At 39.9% G+C, this 17,395-nt stretch overlaps 1 protein-coding gene across 2 annotated transcripts in view; it reads right to left on the bottom strand.

Moving 5' to 3' along the window:
* Positions 1–17,395, bottom strand: part of trpm2 (transient receptor potential cation channel, subfamily M, member 2) — a 166,324-nt gene that overhangs the window by 45,973 nt on the left and 102,956 nt on the right. For both annotated transcript variants that reach the window (XM_069934075.1, XM_069934074.1), the window contains one exon: positions 1,631–1,802. In XM_069934075.1, coding sequence (XP_069790176.1) covers positions 1,631–1,802 — 172 coding nt within the window. The remainder of the gene's footprint in view (positions 1–1,630; positions 1,803–17,395) is intronic.

Raw genomic sequence — 17,395 nt, forward strand, 5'->3', positions numbered from 1 at the left:
GTTGGGATGCTATGGTGAAGTTGTACAAGACATTGGTGATGCCAAATTTGGAGCATTGTGTGGTGTTTTGGTCACCTAACTACAGGAAGGATAACAATAAGAGTGCAGAGGAGATTCACCAGGATGTTGCTGGGACTTGAACAACTTACTGTAGTAGTTGAATTTTGTGTACCAATTTTTAGGGTAAAATTTAGGAGGTAAACTACTACATGTACAATACTTTTAGTATTATGGTAAGAACTTGTGTCATTCAAGGTGCTGGGAACTCGGATGGACGGGCAGCCAGTATTGGGTGTTAAGCCCACATTTTGGGCATTAGGACCTTGGATGGGCAGGCAGGTGGCCAGGACTGGTGATAAGTCTGAGTTCAGGGCTTCGGGAGCTCAGTTATGTGGATGGCTGGGGACTAGATGAGAATCCACGGTCAGGGACTCCAGAGAACGGGTGGGCCAGGGCCAAAAATAAGGGGGCTGACTTTTACATGCTATTGACTATTACATGCGTATATACGGTAGTTTTAGGAAAAGGTTAAACAAATTAGGACTTTACTCCCTGCAGCGTAGAAGAATGAGGGGAGGTTTGAGAGAGGTATACACAATCATGAGGGGTATAGACAGGCTTCTTCCACTGAGGGTAGGTAAGATACAAACCAGAGGTCATGGGTTAAGAGTGAAGGGGGAAAAATTTAAAGGGACCATTAGGGAGAACTTCTTCACACAGAGAGTAGCGATAGTGTGGAACCAGCTTCCAGTAGTGTTGGTGAATGCGGGCTCAGTTTTGACATTTAAGAAAAAGTTAATGATCAGAAGATGAATTCTGGATTATGTCCTGAATATTTGAAGGACAGCTTTCCTGGTCAAGTTTGGAGCAGTTTAGGGTGCAGTCTGGGAGTGGGATGAATTAAAGGAGGCTCAGGATTTGCTGTGTGGATTGAATGGGATTGTCGGGAAAGCGATCACACACTTTGAGAACAGTGAATTCCATACTATTTATTAAAAGGGTGACAACAGAACTGCTGTTTCACATGGAGAGATAAGTTAGGTCCCTGGTTGATGGGAAGGGATGAGGTGAGATGTGTGGTTGTATGGGAAGGTGTTGGTGATGTTGGAGATGCAAATGAGTTGGGGAATCATGGAGGGATTCTAAATGCAGGAGAAGCAGGGGATGGTTCAATCTCGCTGAGTAGGTATCTGATGATGAAAGCAGAGAATAAAGGGAACTCCATCCTTGCTCAGGGGGATGGAGTAAGTGAGAGGTGGTGAGAGTAGACATAACTGAGACAAGATGGAGAATGGAATAGAATCCTTTCAGGAAGCAAGGGGACATGAAGTCTGGGCTTGTGGGGCATGTTGCCTGTCACCCATCCTTCAGATGGAGAATTTGAGGAATAGAAGCGAAGAATCAGAAATGGACCATTTGAGAGTACAATGACAACCAATAATCTGATGATGGATCTTTGAGAATGGGCAGCAGCACTGATACATCTGTGAACCCAGAGACCAAGGTGATGATATGGGCTGGAGGGAATAACACCATTTGTCCTGGGTTGTGGAAGGGACGGTACAAATAATCAAAACTTTTCTTCAAACAAGCGACTTGATGCATTAAATTGAAGATTGGGCTTACTTACAGCTGATGTCGGTCGGGATATCTCCAAAGAGCATCAGGTACGGCTTGAACACAACCCCTTTAAATATCCAGCTGAGCCGTATCTCGTTGTGAACAAGGATAGCGTGATTAGCTACACCATAAGCCACGATCGTCACCAAAAGCAAGAACAAAAAGAAGAAGATGTCCTTTATCTATGGAAAGAAAAGATCATGTACATTCCATGAACAGAGCCTGGACCATTTTGAATATTAGAATTCAGCATTCCAGAAGGTGTCCAAGATGAATCTTGAGCTGCTAAAACAGGCCATAAAAATATATTATTACACTTCTAGAATCACATCTGGAGAACAGTGTGAACTTTTAGTTTCCTTACCTAAGAAACAATAAAGGGTGGCACGGATAGTGTAGCTGTTAGCACCACTATTACAGCATCACTGACCAGGGTTCGAATCCAGTGTAATCTGTAAGGAGTTGGTACATCCTCCCCAAGTCTGTGTTGGTCCCGTCTGAATGCTCCGGTTTCCCCCCACCCTTCAAAATGTATGGAAGCTGTAGGTTAATTGAGGTACTTGGGTGGAACGGGCTTGTGGGCTGCAATGGTTCATCAGGCTGATTGAAGGATGGGACTATTGTATGAAGAGTACGTCAGTCAACCAGTCTGTCTTCATTGTCAAGTTTATAGTGTTACAGAATGGGTTAATAAAAATATGATAAAAATATATTTTTAAAAAGGTATAGATTGTGGAGGTTCAGTTTAGGAATTAGTTTAGGTACACCACAAACAGATATTAACATTTCACAAAAGACATCTCATTTGAAATGCAGGAGCTATGCATAAGTGTGGACTCCATGTCTGCCATTGACTTTGCAGAAACCATGAAGAGTGCCTGTGAAGACTTCACAAGTAGGTGTTAATTGGACTGGAGTTCGAATCGAAATAGACTATTGTCTTTAAAGGAACAGATGTCCAGGCTCAGAAACTGATTAATCTTTGGCCAGTGCCAGCTTTCTAATAAGTCTAGTTGAAATTTGTGTTCGAAGAGGGGTCATGTGGTTTTGCAAACAGAGAGAAAAAAAAACATGCTATTCTCTTTGGAGAGAGAGGGAGGGAGAGACAGTCAGTTTACAGTAGGAGTTGGTGTTGGAACCTGCAAGTTTTGCAGATCTGTTACAAGACCCCATTTGAAGATGGGTTTTGAGTTCAGCTAGTCTAAACCCTTGTAGTCAATTACAAGAGGCTGTGGTTGGTTATTATGTTTCTCCTGAAATATGGGAAAAGGAACTCTTTGTGGTAACCTGGAAGAAGAGGTTATCTTTTGGAAACCCCACGAAGTGGCTGATTGAAGGAGATCAGTTTGTGCATCCAACTGTGAGAGATGGGAAAACTGATCTAAAATTATGAACATGAAGGAAACTAAAATTCATACATCAGTTAATGGCTGTAACCAGTACAAACAGGATGAGCTTGGGAATTAGGATGCAGGAAAGCAGAGTCAGCACGATTAACATAAGAATCTTCTAGTCTTTGTGACAAGATCAATGAGCCACCATAAGAATAAGATAAGGAGCGGTAAGGAACAATAGAATGTAGGAAGTTGAGGTAGTCTGAATCAGATAAGGGTCTCCTAGCCCTAGACAGAAGTGCCAAGTTCTACATATCTAATTATTAACCTTACACAGATTTACAAAGTTATACATATTAAATTAGTCAACCCTAGACAGGATGAGCCAACTCTGCATACCAAGAGACTGTAGCTCCGAGAATCAGGAAGGTGTGAATAAGGACAATAACATGAAGGGACACCGACAGGATACCCCCTGGTCCTCCAAGTATACTGAAACTGCACGTAGGCAGGAAGGATTGCCTATGCCAAACCCATCCAGGGGGCAGAAGAATGTAAGGGGGAGGGTATTCTGATACTGACATTTACTGTATAAAAGTTGGGTGAGCCCCAGTGTATGTGTGTATTCCCAGGGTAAGGGGAAGCACCAACTTTGCATTGTTGTTATAATAAATGTTCTTTGTTCTCAATTTTTGTCTCAAGCAATTTCTTTAAAGGTCATTCTGTTTCTAACAAATGGGGGCTCGTCCGGGATCACACTCCCTCCACTGACAGAGTGCCCGACGACGAGAGGAGGTGCACCCCAGCTGATTCAGCTGGACTCACGGACGACGGGTGGCTGGTCAGTGGAAGAAGAGAGTGATATCCGAGAAGAGGCATTGAGAACAAACGACGGAAGAACGTTAAGAAAGCGCGCTAGAGCCTTGCTACTGGCACCCGGTAAGAGGAATTTTACTTGCCTATCAGTATGGGAAGTATGGGTAGCAAGGAAGAGAGTCCTGGTAAAGGATGTGAGAATCAGATAACTACATGCAGCCTGCTTGGGTTGATGTTATCTGAGTGGGGCACGGGAAGGACCCGTGGAAAGGACAAACTGACCATGGTCAGGTATTGTTGTAGAGAATGGGTTAAATACCCGATTAAAGGGAGCTCTGTGTACTGGCCAAAGCTCAGATCCGAGGATGACTGGATGTGTCAAGCTTTGAACATCTGGCTCTATCAAAACCAGAGAGATAACCTAGAGAGCAGGGAATATGCAGCCTGCTGGCTTAGGGGATCGTGTGATCAATTGGTTTTGAAAGAAAAAGAGTACAAGGACAAGAGAGAGGAGGAACCTTTTGTCCCTGAACCACAAGGGTGGGATGTGCTTACATTCCCTCCCTCCACCTTATGTTCCTCCTATGCCGGCTCCTATCTTTCCTCCCCCTCCTATAACCTACCCTTCTGCACCTCCCCCACCACTAGAGAAGAGAGAAGAGAGCAGGAGTGGTATGATGACTCGCTCACAAAGCACTCGATTACCACCTCCGTTGACAGGAGAGAGAGGAAACGTAAATTTAGAAGTGTGAGACTCTTCAGGAAGAAAGGGCAGAACCCCCCAATCCATCTCCCAGGGAGCAGGAACCCAGACCTAATAAGCCAGAAACCAACTGGATGCGACCCCTGCGGGAAGTTCCCGTAGGAGAGGGTCTCGGTTTCGTAAATGTGCCCCTGATCAGTACTGAAGTGCGTAACTTTAAGAAAGAACTGATCTCCCTGATAGAAGATCCCCAGGGATGCGCCGAACAGTTAGACCAATTTTTGGGTCCAAATATATATACAATATGGGGGTCTCGACATAGAATCCCCAGCAGGGGAACAATTGGTACTAACAGGTTTTGTTACCAACTCAGCCCCAGACATTAGAAGAAAATTACAAAAAACGGAAAATTGGCATGAGCAAGGAATTACCCAGCTACTACAGATTGCACAGAAAGCATTTGTCCAGAGGTCTGAGGATAAGCAGAAAGGAAAGGCGAAAATTTTAATGCAAGCAGTTAAAGGAATAGTAGATGAGTAACATGAAAAAGGCAGGGACTGTGTGCCAGCTCCTGGACGTTGGGAGAAATGCCGGGAGTGGGAGAGTAGAGACCAGAGATAATTTCATAAATCACGACTTCCCACTTCAGTCACTGACCAATATTGATTAAAATTCATGCTAAAATTTAAATGTCATAAATGATCGTTTATCAATACTGTAGAATGAGCGAATTTAACTACCAGTTAATTCCAATTTATGAAATAAATTGTATTCAAATGTGATTTTGCACAGGGAGTACCTGAGAGTTGAGTGATGTTATAACATTTGCAGGGAGAAATGTTTGCGCAAATAGGGTGAGTTCTATACATCTTAACTTTAAGTGTATGCGAGATAAAGAAAGGATCTGATGTGTAAAGTGGCTGGATCAGCCAGTTGAAGGGGGAGTGTGCATGTCCATTTAAGTGCACTGTGGCACTTGAAATTGAGGCTTCAGCCTCTTGTCTTGCAGTTAGAGGTATGGAGCCCTATCAATAGATTTAGTACATTCCTTCTACACATTCAGCAGTCAAGGTCCGTGAGTTTAAAGATCACCCACCTCTGGTGAATAAAGATACCTCTGGTGATTCCCATAAGTTCAATCATTAATTTCTCTGGTGCATTTTCCTCCGGAGTGAAATTAATGCCTCAGCACAATTTCTCTGTATTGCCGCTGTTACTTAATTCATGATAACTTTCCCCCCATTCATCAGGTTTATATTTAAATCCAGTCGTGCGGAAGTTACATTGTAAATAATCACGGAGGTAAACCCTGCGCGACTGGATTCAGCTTAATGGAGAAATAAACCTGCGAACTGGTCTATGGTGGTGTGTGAGTACTGCAATAGGTGAAATATGATTTAAATTGGTGTCATCGTTCAGAACAATTGGGTGCATAGGAATAATAATATCATTAATTACTCACAGATCTTGTACCAGATGCTATTCAGTACATCTTGACTTAAGGACTGGAGAAATTGGCATGTTAGAATGAGATTGGCATGGCACCAATATTTCTTGATTCACTAATGACTCCACAAGTTCCAGGATTCATGCAGCAGAACTTTTAAGTGGAATATAATAGAAACTAGCCTGTACTTAAATGATTGTGTGTGCACTCTTCATAAGAACATCTTTTAAATTTTTTTGGTGCCGATTTTACAGACTGTTTTAAATAAGGCCAGCTCTTATGAGCTGTGGCACAAGGCATTTAATTTTAAAATTACAATAGCGATGTTAAATAATCGTCAAATTCGTTGCCGTCGGCAGTGACAAAGACATGTCTTATTCCCACTCGGCTATTTTAAAATAAATTCATTTAGAATACAGTTAATATCACTCGCCGAATTATTATGGCTAATTGTGTACTTAAGGCAGAACTAAAGGTTGAATATGTTTCAAGTTCTCTCGCAGGGGCTCTTGTGCTGCAATGTCTGTTATGTACTCACTCTAACAAATTGGAGGGTTGTTGCCCCATACAGACAAACAGCTCCAACTGCATTTTAATAAGGTCTAACATATTCAAAACCCATGGAAATATGGTTTGTGTTTCATTTTACAATTTTTACACTAACACAAAGAAAAGTCAGATTGTTATTCATTTTATTAAATCTATTGATTGGTTATATGTAAAAGCATGCCAACATCACCAACTGAAACCCGCCTGGAATGGTCCCTACTGTGTACTTTTAATTACAGACACCGCCGTACGAATAAGAGAAATAGGCTGGACCCACATTCAAAGAATCAAACCAGCTTCCGAACCACAACATCACGACGCACAGACTCAACCCTCAACCTGGCGTGCAGTTCCTCATCCTTCAGACCTGAAACTTACACTGCGCCGCGACAAAGTGCCGTAATGTTACATTTATTGTTGTATTGTTTTTTTTTTAACTGTTGATGTCACTTAATTACTCGCTATGTTTTAAGTCCTCCTGGAATAGGGGCAGCAGAGGTTACAATTGTGCTACTTTACAGTGTAGACAGGGCATAGATTTCAGACAGATATGTTTTCATAAGGCATTCCAATACGGACCAGGGGAACAGAGCAGCTATAGTCAGTTTACAGCCTACATAGGTATTGACGACAGGATTTCTAAACCTCTAGCACAACGGAGATGGTTTGACATAGACACACTGAATGTTACTAATCAATGTACATTTCGCACACAGGGAGAGAATACATGTTCTCATTCACACACATTGGCTTCTACTCACAACCTCACTGATACTCGGACTAAGCTTAACAGGCAAGCTGCAACACACAGGTTAAATCACAAGAAACAATCCCCCCCAGCTTGGTCTCTTCTCATCACAAACACCACCCCGTGAAGGGGAGCACCAGTTACAAACAACATGAGCTGCTACAGTACTCTAAAGCTGCTTGGCATTTCAATATCAGACTCCAGACAGCCTTCGGAGATCGGTGGCCCTAGGGTTCGGGGCTGAAGAGGAACGGCAGATACGAGCCACAATTCAACGGAACCGCCTGACTCTCGACTATTCGTTCGCTGCTGAAGGCAGCGTTTCTCAGAGACTTCTTCAGGACTCGTTCGCTGCTGAAGGCAGCGTTTCTCACAGACTTCTTCAGGACAATGCTTACAACAGTCGGGCAGTTAAAAACACTGCTTCAGGACTTCAACAAGAATCTGCCCATGCCCATGTTCAGACTTGGCAACCTCGGACTGATGTGGGATGGTCTAGACTCTTTACTGAGAACTGGAGCCTGATACTCACAACCCTAATAGCAGCTGGACTCGCTACTCTGACCTTTATGGTGCTCCCCTATCTAAAGACTTTAAATTCATCGAACCCTTCGTCAGAACACTACACCCCAAAACCTTAACTCTCTAATGACTGCAATTCGGTTATTGACCAGCTGGGAAAAACAACACCTTACACTTTACAGCATCAGTCTTTTCTCTTTGGCTTGGCTTCGCGGACGAAGATTTATGGAGGGGGTAAATGTCCACGTCAGCTGCAGGCTCGTTTACTGATCTAAAAGAAAAGTGAGGATGGGGGGGGGGGGGGATTAGTACCATTGAGACCAGTAACCTAAGATCAGTAACACTGATCATGGTGAAAGATCAGTATTACTGATCTAAAAGAAAAGTGAGGATTGTGAGAGATGGGAAAACTGATCTAAAATTATGAACATGAAGGAAACTAAAATTCATACATCAGTTAATGGCTGTAACCAGTACAAACAGGATGAGCTTGGGAATTAGGATGCAGGAAAGCAGAGTCAGCATGATTAACATAAGAATCTTCTAGTCTTTGTGACAAGATCAATGAGCCACCATAAGAATAAGATAAGGAGCGGTAAGAAACAATAGAATGTAGGAAGTTGAGGTAGTCTGAATAGATAAGGACTCCTAGCCCTAGACAGAAGTGCCAAGTTCTACATATCTAATTAGTTAACCTTACACAGATTTACAAAGTTATACATATTAAATTAGTCAACCCTAGACAGGATGAGCCAACTCTGCATACCAAGAGACTGTAGCTGAGAATCAGGAAGGTGTGAATAAGGACAATAACATGAAGGGACACCGACAGGATATCCCCTGGTCCTCCAAGTATACTGAAACTGCACATAGGCAGGAAGGATTGCCTATGCCAAACTCATCCAGGGGGCAGAAGAATGTAAGGGGGAGGGTATTCTGATACTGAAATTTACTGTATAAAAGTTGGGTGAGCCCCAGTGTATGTGTGTATTCCCAGGGTAAGGGGAAACACCCAACTTTGCATTGTTGTTATAATAAATGTTCTTTGTTCTCAATTTTTGTCTCGAGCAATTTCTTTAAAGGTAATTCTGTTTCTAACACAACCAACAATGAGTATCCCTCTCTGAAACCACCAAAGACCTTCCTTTGCGGTAACATTTTAAGTTAAAGCACCAGAGCCTGATGAAGATCATAAATATTAAATTCTGTGCACAGTATGAAAATTGTCTGATACCAGTGAACTTGGAGAAATGAAAAATGAATATTTGGACAGTGAAACAAAGAATTTTCCTGAACACGTAAACATTACATACACGTGCGGTTAGAATTAGAAGGGGGTTAAGTTAATAGTAACAAGTTAAATACTGACATTATTATGTTTGAAGAAAATGAAAGACTTCTTTTTTAAAGTAACCATTCTCTTGGTGAATTTCTCTTGCTGCTGGTTTTTGGAGTCATCTGGGCTCGTAACAAATGGGGCTCACCTGTTTTGGATTGAAACATTTGGAGTGGGGGGCGTGGCAAGATGGTGTAAGGAATAGACGTGCCTTCCAGTCCTCTCCTGACTCTTTGTTATTGTTTTGTCTATAAGTGCCCGTTAAAACTTTCCAAAAAATTTATAAATAGTTAGAGGTGTTGAACTAGCTTCTAATGGTACAATTGTTGAAAAAAAGTAAAAGAAAACGGCAACAGATCGCTAAGAAATTACATTTTCCGAAGTTATCTGAGCCTACCTGTTTACAAGAAGCCAGGACTCAGCGTGGAATGGATCCAAGAGGAGAAGTGCAGGTTTCGGCAAAGGAGCTCCGCTTTGTACCGGTAGGGCTCTTTAAAAATGGCGCCCGGCAGCCTTTGGAACAAAGGGCTAGCCAGGCGCGTGTATTTCAATCAACGCCCACTATGAGCGCTGTCACTGAACTTTTGACACTTGAAACAGCTGGGACGCCGCCAGCTGAAGACTCGACTTTAAAGAGACGTCCACCGATTGATGTAGCGGTGGCGCTGCGAAATGCACCACCAGTTATGAAGACTTCAACAGAGCTTGATGTAATGAAGGCTTTTGATGTAATATGGGTTAAGGATAACCCTGACTATCAGTCTTCTGATACTGCTGAGGAGGTTGTGGCAGGGGTTTCTACATGTAGTCATACTGCAAGAAAAGCAGTTAAACTAAGGGAAGGATTAGAAGACCCTCTGGTTATTCAGAAACAGCAGGATCCTGCTTTGCCTGAATCTATTCCAGTTGATATGCTTATCAAGAATCTTGAATTTAAGTTATCTTCTTCAATCAAAGAGATAGGTAAATTTTTGGTTCAAGTTAATACTAAGCTTAATACCTTGGTTGATATTAATACTCAACAGATGGTTGATTATGGAGCTTTTAAGCTTGAAATGAATGAAAGACTTGATGTTTGTAACCAAGGTATAGTTGAGGTACAAGATCAAATACAAGACGTAAATAAAACAATTGAAACTTTACAAATCCAGAATAAAAATTTAGCGAAAAAGGTTGACTATTTGGAGAATCAGTCTAGACGGAACAACGTAAAAATTGTTGGTTTGCCAGAAGATATAGAAGGACCAGATCCAAGAAAATTTTTTACCGAATGGATTCCACAAGTGTTAGGACAAGATAAGTTCCCGGAGGGCTTAATATTGGAACGTGCTCATAGAGTTTTGAGAAGAAAGTCTTTTTCAGGACAGAATCCAAGACCTGTTCTGGTTCGTTGTTTAAACTATTATGTTAGAGAGACAATTTTACGTGTGGCTATTAGAAATGCATACAAAGTAGATCTCCTTTGATGGTCCAGAACAATCGTGTTTTTTTTATCCGGATTTGAGTCAAGAAGTTATGTCTCAACGACGTGAATTTAATCTTGTGAAAGAAGTGTTATGGAAAAAAGGATATAAAGCAACATTTAGGATATAAAGCAACATTTAGATTTGAAGATTTTCCAGGATGGATGTCAGCCAAAAATTTTTGATAACCCTAAAGAAGCTATGGACTTTGCTCAATTGTTACCAATCACGCAATTCCAGGAACGACGTAGTCCTCCACGGTCTCCAAAGAGAGTAGAGACACAAGATGGGAATCGAATTTCAAGAAGAAATGGAAGCAATGGCGGTCGGAGTGACAAAGCTGATTAAAAAATTTAAAAAAAGAATTTTTTTTTTTCTCGAGAAGATTTAAATAATGATGATAGTTTAATGTGAAATGGGAGTTAGGAGAGGGAACTGAGTGGGCATTATTTTCCAGAAGTCGTCAGCTACGTGTGAGTTATCTCACACCCAATATTTTGTGGGAGTTACCGCATTGTGCGGTTTAGACAGGAGGAGGTAGCTGTAACCTCTTACCTGTTTTTTTTAATTAATTTTTGGATTAAGGAGTGAAGTTTCTTTTTATTATTTTTTTAAAAAATAATTTCTTTTTTTTTGTTATAGTTTTAAGAGGGGGTAAGGGAAGGGGGTCTTTTTTTTCTTTCCTAGGTGTTTTTTTTTCTTTTTTTTTCTTGTTGTGTGGTTGTAAGAAAGGTCTAAACTAAAGTTTTTTTTTAATGTCCAGGGTTTAAATAATCTTATTAAGTGTAAGAAAATACTTGTTTACTTAAAAAAAGTAAAAGTTGATGTGGCTTTTTTTTTCCAGGAAACTTAATTAACAGATAAGGAACATGTGAAACTTAAACGTGAATGGATTGGATAAGTTTTTTTTTATTACTCTTCATTTAATTCAAAGGCAAAAGGAGTGGCAATTTTGATGTACAAGAATCTACTATTTCAGTTACAGAATGAAGAGAAAGATGGTGGAAGATTATTAAAAATGAATTGTACAATCTTTAACGAGGCTTGGACTTTGCTTGATGTTTATGCTCCAAATGTTGAGGATACAGCTTTTGTTGTGGATATGTCTTTATTATTTGGATAAGTAAATTCTAATGTGATGATTGGGGGAGATTTAAATGTGGTATTGGAGCCTCTATTGGACAAGTATTCAAGAGTAATTAAGCCATTATATAATAATCAACTTGTTTTTTTACACACATACTGTTTGGATTTGTGATTGATTGCAACAGTTTTGGAAAGGTATTCAATCTATTTTTAATAGTTTATATAATATCTATGTTGTATTAGATCCTGATATATTTTTATTAGGGAATATGCAATCATTAATTGATTTAGGCTTAATTGATTATTAGATTTCTTGTATTTATTTAGCCTTAGTGGTGGCCAAGAAATGTATAGCGCTTACTTGGAAAGATAGAAATATGCTAATCTTAGATAGGTGGTATTTAGAGATGAAGTCTTGTTTAATTATGGAAAAGATATTCTTTTCAATTCAAGATAGGATGTCTTTTAGCTGAAGTGGACTCCATTTGTTAAGTACATGTAATTAAGTTTGACTTAAATATGTTTTATGTGTGATATTTTAGATTTGATAACTTTTTTTTATTAGTATTTTTACTTGTTATTTTTCTTTTTGTTTGTCTGTGAGTTTTTTTATATATATATTAACTTTATTAATTCTTCACTCTTTATTTTTGGGGGAGGGGTGGTTTTTTTAATATATATAAATTTTTTTCAGTGGCCGTATATATGGGGGGGGGGGGGTTAGACTAATCTAAGTTATGTCATTAATGTTGTGTTGTAATAATTACTTTATTTTTCATTTTTCTTTAAATGTAATTTTTTCTGTTTTATTCATGTGATAAAATCTTTAAATAAAGTTTTAAAAAAAAGAAACATTTGGAGTGTGGGATCTTAAAACTTAGGAGTTTTTGTGATTTATTAGTAAATTGTTTTTCCAAGCTAATTCAAAGCTTGTGTGTGTGGAAAAACAGCAGGAATGGATCTTTGGTATAATCATCACCTGCAGAGCTACAAAGAAAAAGAAAATAGGAATGGATGGTCATTGCTAGGGAATTAGAGCTGGCTGAAGACAAGGGTTTTATGAGGAAAATAGAAATACAGAGAATTAGTGAAATATTATATAATAAGGGAATATTTGAAGAGAAAAACAGACCATTTTCTTGGGGATAAATCTTTTGAAATCCAATGAACTTGGAAAAATAGAAGTTGGATGGAGAGAGAGAGAAACAGAAGTTGGATGAAGAAAGAGAGAAGCGGGAGTTTGAATTGCAGAAACACAAAGATGAGGCAGACAAAGCTGAAAAATGGAGGGAGGAAGCTGAAAAACAGAGGAAATATGAGTTGGAACAAGCTGAAGGAAAGAGATGGTTTGAATTAAAAACTTGATATGGAGGGAGGCAAGAGAACTGAAGCTACAACTCCTGGAGAGACATTTGTGGCTAGTAGAGAGGTTAATCTAGTTCCACCTTTCAATGAGAGAGATATAGATATATATTTTCAGCTTTTTGAAAAGATTGCCCAGATCTCATGCTGGCCAAAAGAAAAGTGGCCCTCTTGTGCTCCAAAATGTAATAAAGGGAAAAGCACAACTGGCATACTCTAGTTTGACTGCAGAACAGGTGGCAAATTATGAGACAAGCAGTATTGAAAGCTTATGAGTTGGTTCTAGAAACATATAGAAAAAATTAAGGAATTTAGTGAAAGGATGGAACCAATCATATGGATTTTACACGAGGAAAATCTGTATGTTTTGACTGTTGGTGCGCCTCAAAAGAAATAAATAATGATTTCAACTGTTTAAGAAAATTAATATTAATTGAGGCAATGAAAAGATGTGTACCCAATGATCAAATTATACCTGGATGAGAAGGACATGTGGATATGACAGCAAATGGCTAGGTTAGCAGATGAATACACCCTGATTCACAAAAACAAAATTCACCATAGTAGGCCTTTTCAGAAGGTTAATGTGGAGCAGAGCAGTAAACCTGAAATTATGCCTGGAGAGAATATTAAGAGAAAAGATGAAGATAAAGTAGAAAAGGACAGAATTTCAGGATTTGTCTGTCATTTTTGGTCATGTTCTTGCAAATTGTTTAGTGTTGAAAAAGAAAAAAGGATATTACCAGACAGTTGAATTTAATGAGAACAGAGGTTCCATACCTGGTAAGGATGCTATGGATGTATTCAAACCTTTTGTGTCAGAGGACTTGATTTCCAAGTGCCAGTTAAAATTTTCAGTGATACTGGGGCTGCCCAGTCACTTTTGTTGGAGAAGGTTTTAACTCTTGATCAAAGGACGGACACAGGAGAGATTACTTTGATTAGAGGTGTTGGAGAAGAGGTAGAATCAACAGTGCTGCACAAAATAGTGTTGAATTCAGAATTAGTTAAAGGACCGGTTGTAGTGGGAGTTATTTCAAAGTTACCCATGCGAGAGTCTCACTCTTACAAGAGAATGATTTGGCGGATGATAAAGTTGGGTCAGTGTTGAGATGAACAAATAAGCCAAGTAAGGATAAGGTTGATGAAGATTGCATTTGCTGTGATAAGGTCTTTGTCTAAGAAAATTATGAGAGTAGAGGAAGGTCCAGTTGATAGAGACTTGCCTAGTAGTTCTGGAATAGTCTAGAAAGAGCAGGTTAAATTTGAGTCAGGATTTATCTTTGTCAAGGAAACAGTTAATTGAGCAGCAAAAGAAAAAAGTCTGATCTCACTTATTTGAGTGAGAAGGCTGTGAATGAGGAGGAGATTAAGGAAATGCCCTGTGGATATTACTGGAAGGGTGAATTGTTAATGATGAAATGGAGACCTTATGATATCCCTACAAATGAAGCGTGGGTGGAGATTGATCAGATGGTCATTCCTAAAGCTTACTGGGATGAAATTTAAAATTTGGCCCATAGTACACCATTGGGTGGTCATCTAGGTGTAAAGAAGACCATGAATAAAATTTTGAAACAATTTTTCTGGCCTGGTCTGAGGGAGAACATTATAAACTATTGCTTGACACGTCGCCTTTGTCAGGTTGAAGGGAAACCTAACCAGGGTCCTCCGGTAGATCTCTTACAGCCTATTCCTGTTGTTGGGGAACCTTTCACTGGAGCTATTGTGGATTGTGTGGGTCTCCTACCTAAAACAAAAGCTGGAAATCAGTACTTGTTAACAATTATGTGTATGGCGCCCAGATTTCCAGAAGCTATACCACTGAGGAATATCAAAGGAAAAACAGTGGTAAAGGCATCACAAAAATTTTTCAGTTTTTGGGTTACCTAAAGAGAGCCAGAATAATGCCATGTCAGGACTGTTTCAGCAGTTGATTTATGAGCTGGGAATTAAACAGATCACTTTATCTGTGTACCATCCTGAAACTCAGGGATTTCACTCTACTCTTAATAATCTGATGATGATTTATACTCTGGAGATTGGAAAGGATTAGGACTGTTATTTGCAGCAAGAGTGCCAGTGCAGGATTCATTAGGTTTCAGCCCTTCTGAAATTATGTTTGGAGATCAGGTTAGAGGACCTTTAATGTTGTTAAAATAACAGTGGGTTAATGAGGATGTGCAGTTGGACTTGCAGGATCATGTTTCTAAGTTTAAGGATCGATTTTTTAAAAAGTGTGGAGTTTGACTCAAGAGAATGTAAAAATGGATCAGGGTAAAATGAAGTGATTATGTGATAGGAAGACTCGTGAAGAGTTTTAAGCCAGGAAATACAGTGTTAATTTATTCCCAACACATGACAATCCTCTTAGAGCAAAATGTTCTGGACCATACGAAGTGAAATCAAAACTGAATGATGTTAACTATGTGGTAAATACTACAGATTGTAGGAATAAAACTCAGGTTTGTCATATCATCATGTTGAAACCTTACTATGAGGAAAAAGGTAGTGGAGAATAGTTTGAATCAGAGGTTGTTGACAGTTGATGAAGTTATGGATTATAAAATCATGGAACAGAATCTTGTGAGGGTAACCTTAAAGAACCCATAGTTCCTGTGTGCCTGTCTAATTCAACAATTTTGGAAAATTTGAAAGAAAAGTTAGGCCATCTTAAATTACCAGAACAGAACCAGTTGAAGCAATGGCTTTTGAAATATTCATATTTGTTTCCTGATGTGCCAAAGAGGACATCAGTGATTTGTCATGAGGTGGATGTGGGTGAAGCAAGTCCCATAAAACAACACCCCTATCAAATAAACATTCAGAAGAGTAAAATCATGGATCAGGAGGTGGAATATATGTTGAGAAATGAAATTATTAGACCATCAAACTCAGATTGGAGTTCTCCTTGTGTTCTGGTACCGAAACCAGATGGAACAGTTAGGTTCTGTACAGACTACAGGAAGGTTATTCAGTAACTAAAACAGATGCTTATCCTATTTCTAGAAATGATGATTATATTGATAAAATTGGAAAAGCTAAATTTCTTACTAAGATTACTGGTGTGTGCCACTAACAGAGAGAAGGGATATTTCTGCATTTGTGACACTATCAGGCTTCTACAAATATAGTGTGCTACCTTATGGCATGAAAAATGCCCTGTGACATTCCAAAGGATGATAAATTCAGTAATCCAAGGTTTAAAGCATACAGAAGCTTATATTGATGACTTGGTCACAAAAAGTGGCACATGGGAGGAACATCTGATGGAATTGGAAAAATTGTTTGTGAGCTTATCCATGACTGGATTGATTGGAGGAGCAGGCTTGATGAGTGTAGTGGCCTCCTCCTGTTTTCTATCTGTGCCAGCATCTGTCAGATTTCACAATCTCTGAGCAATCACACATGGCAGTTCCATCTTTAAAAAATGTGATTATTGGAATGTAGTCTGTTAATGTCCAACACTGCCTTCCTTCCTGTGATCTGTATTCCACACACTTCTTTGGAGATACTTTCCTGAGAGGAAGACTAGCCCCAAGATCCACAGGCAAGGCTATCTGGCAGCCCCACCTCTTCAACCTGCTTTTGCCCTAACTAACTTATTTTTTCCAACCTTGACTCCTTTCTTTCTTCCCTGCTCTAGTTCCTTCCCATTGTAACCCTATATCCAGGTGAGGTGCCACCAAAAGAGTGCTACCTCATGGCTCCAAGGTAGGGGATTCAATCCTGACCTTCGAGACCGAGGAACGGAATTTACGCAGTCCCCATGAGATTTCATGGACTTCCCGGGTGCTCCGATCACTGCCCACATCCAAAATGTGGAAGCTGGTGGGCTATCTGGCCATTGTGAATTGACCCTGGTGTGTAGATGGTAGAATCTAGGTGGAAATGAGAAGAGAATAAAACCCAAATTTATAGAGGGTTAATGTCAATGGATACTTGTGCAGACTCACAGAATTGATGACATTGACACCCTCAGCTATTTTGACAGTTTCTAGTTTCTTGGTCCCAACCAGCTAATCACATCATGGATGCTTAATCTTTCAACATCTGGATAGGCAGGGATTGTTCTCCTTCGAGTAGTGGAGGCTGGTGTGGGGCTGTGTCTATGAGGGGTTCTTCTCAAGGGACCTTTTCCCATGGCAGAGGTGCCAAGACCAGTGTACTTTGGTTTAAGGGATTAATTTGGTGATAGATCTGCTCCTCTGTCTTCCACATGCTATTAGGACGCCTGGAGTACAAACACAGCAGTGGCCCTCCCTTTTTATTGTTCAGCTGTCCCCTTCTGACAGAGTTTGACAAATCTTCAAGGATATTCACCCTTATTACTCAGGTATCAATGCTGCAATGCCAAATCCTCTTTACAATTTGGCTCTCTTTCCAGAAGATTCTTGACTCTGGAATGT

This window comes from Narcine bancroftii, chromosome 4 (genome assembly GCF_036971445.1).
Source record: "Narcine bancroftii isolate sNarBan1 chromosome 4, sNarBan1.hap1, whole genome shotgun sequence".
Taxonomy (NCBI): domain Eukaryota; kingdom Metazoa; phylum Chordata; class Chondrichthyes; order Torpediniformes; family Narcinidae; genus Narcine; species Narcine bancroftii.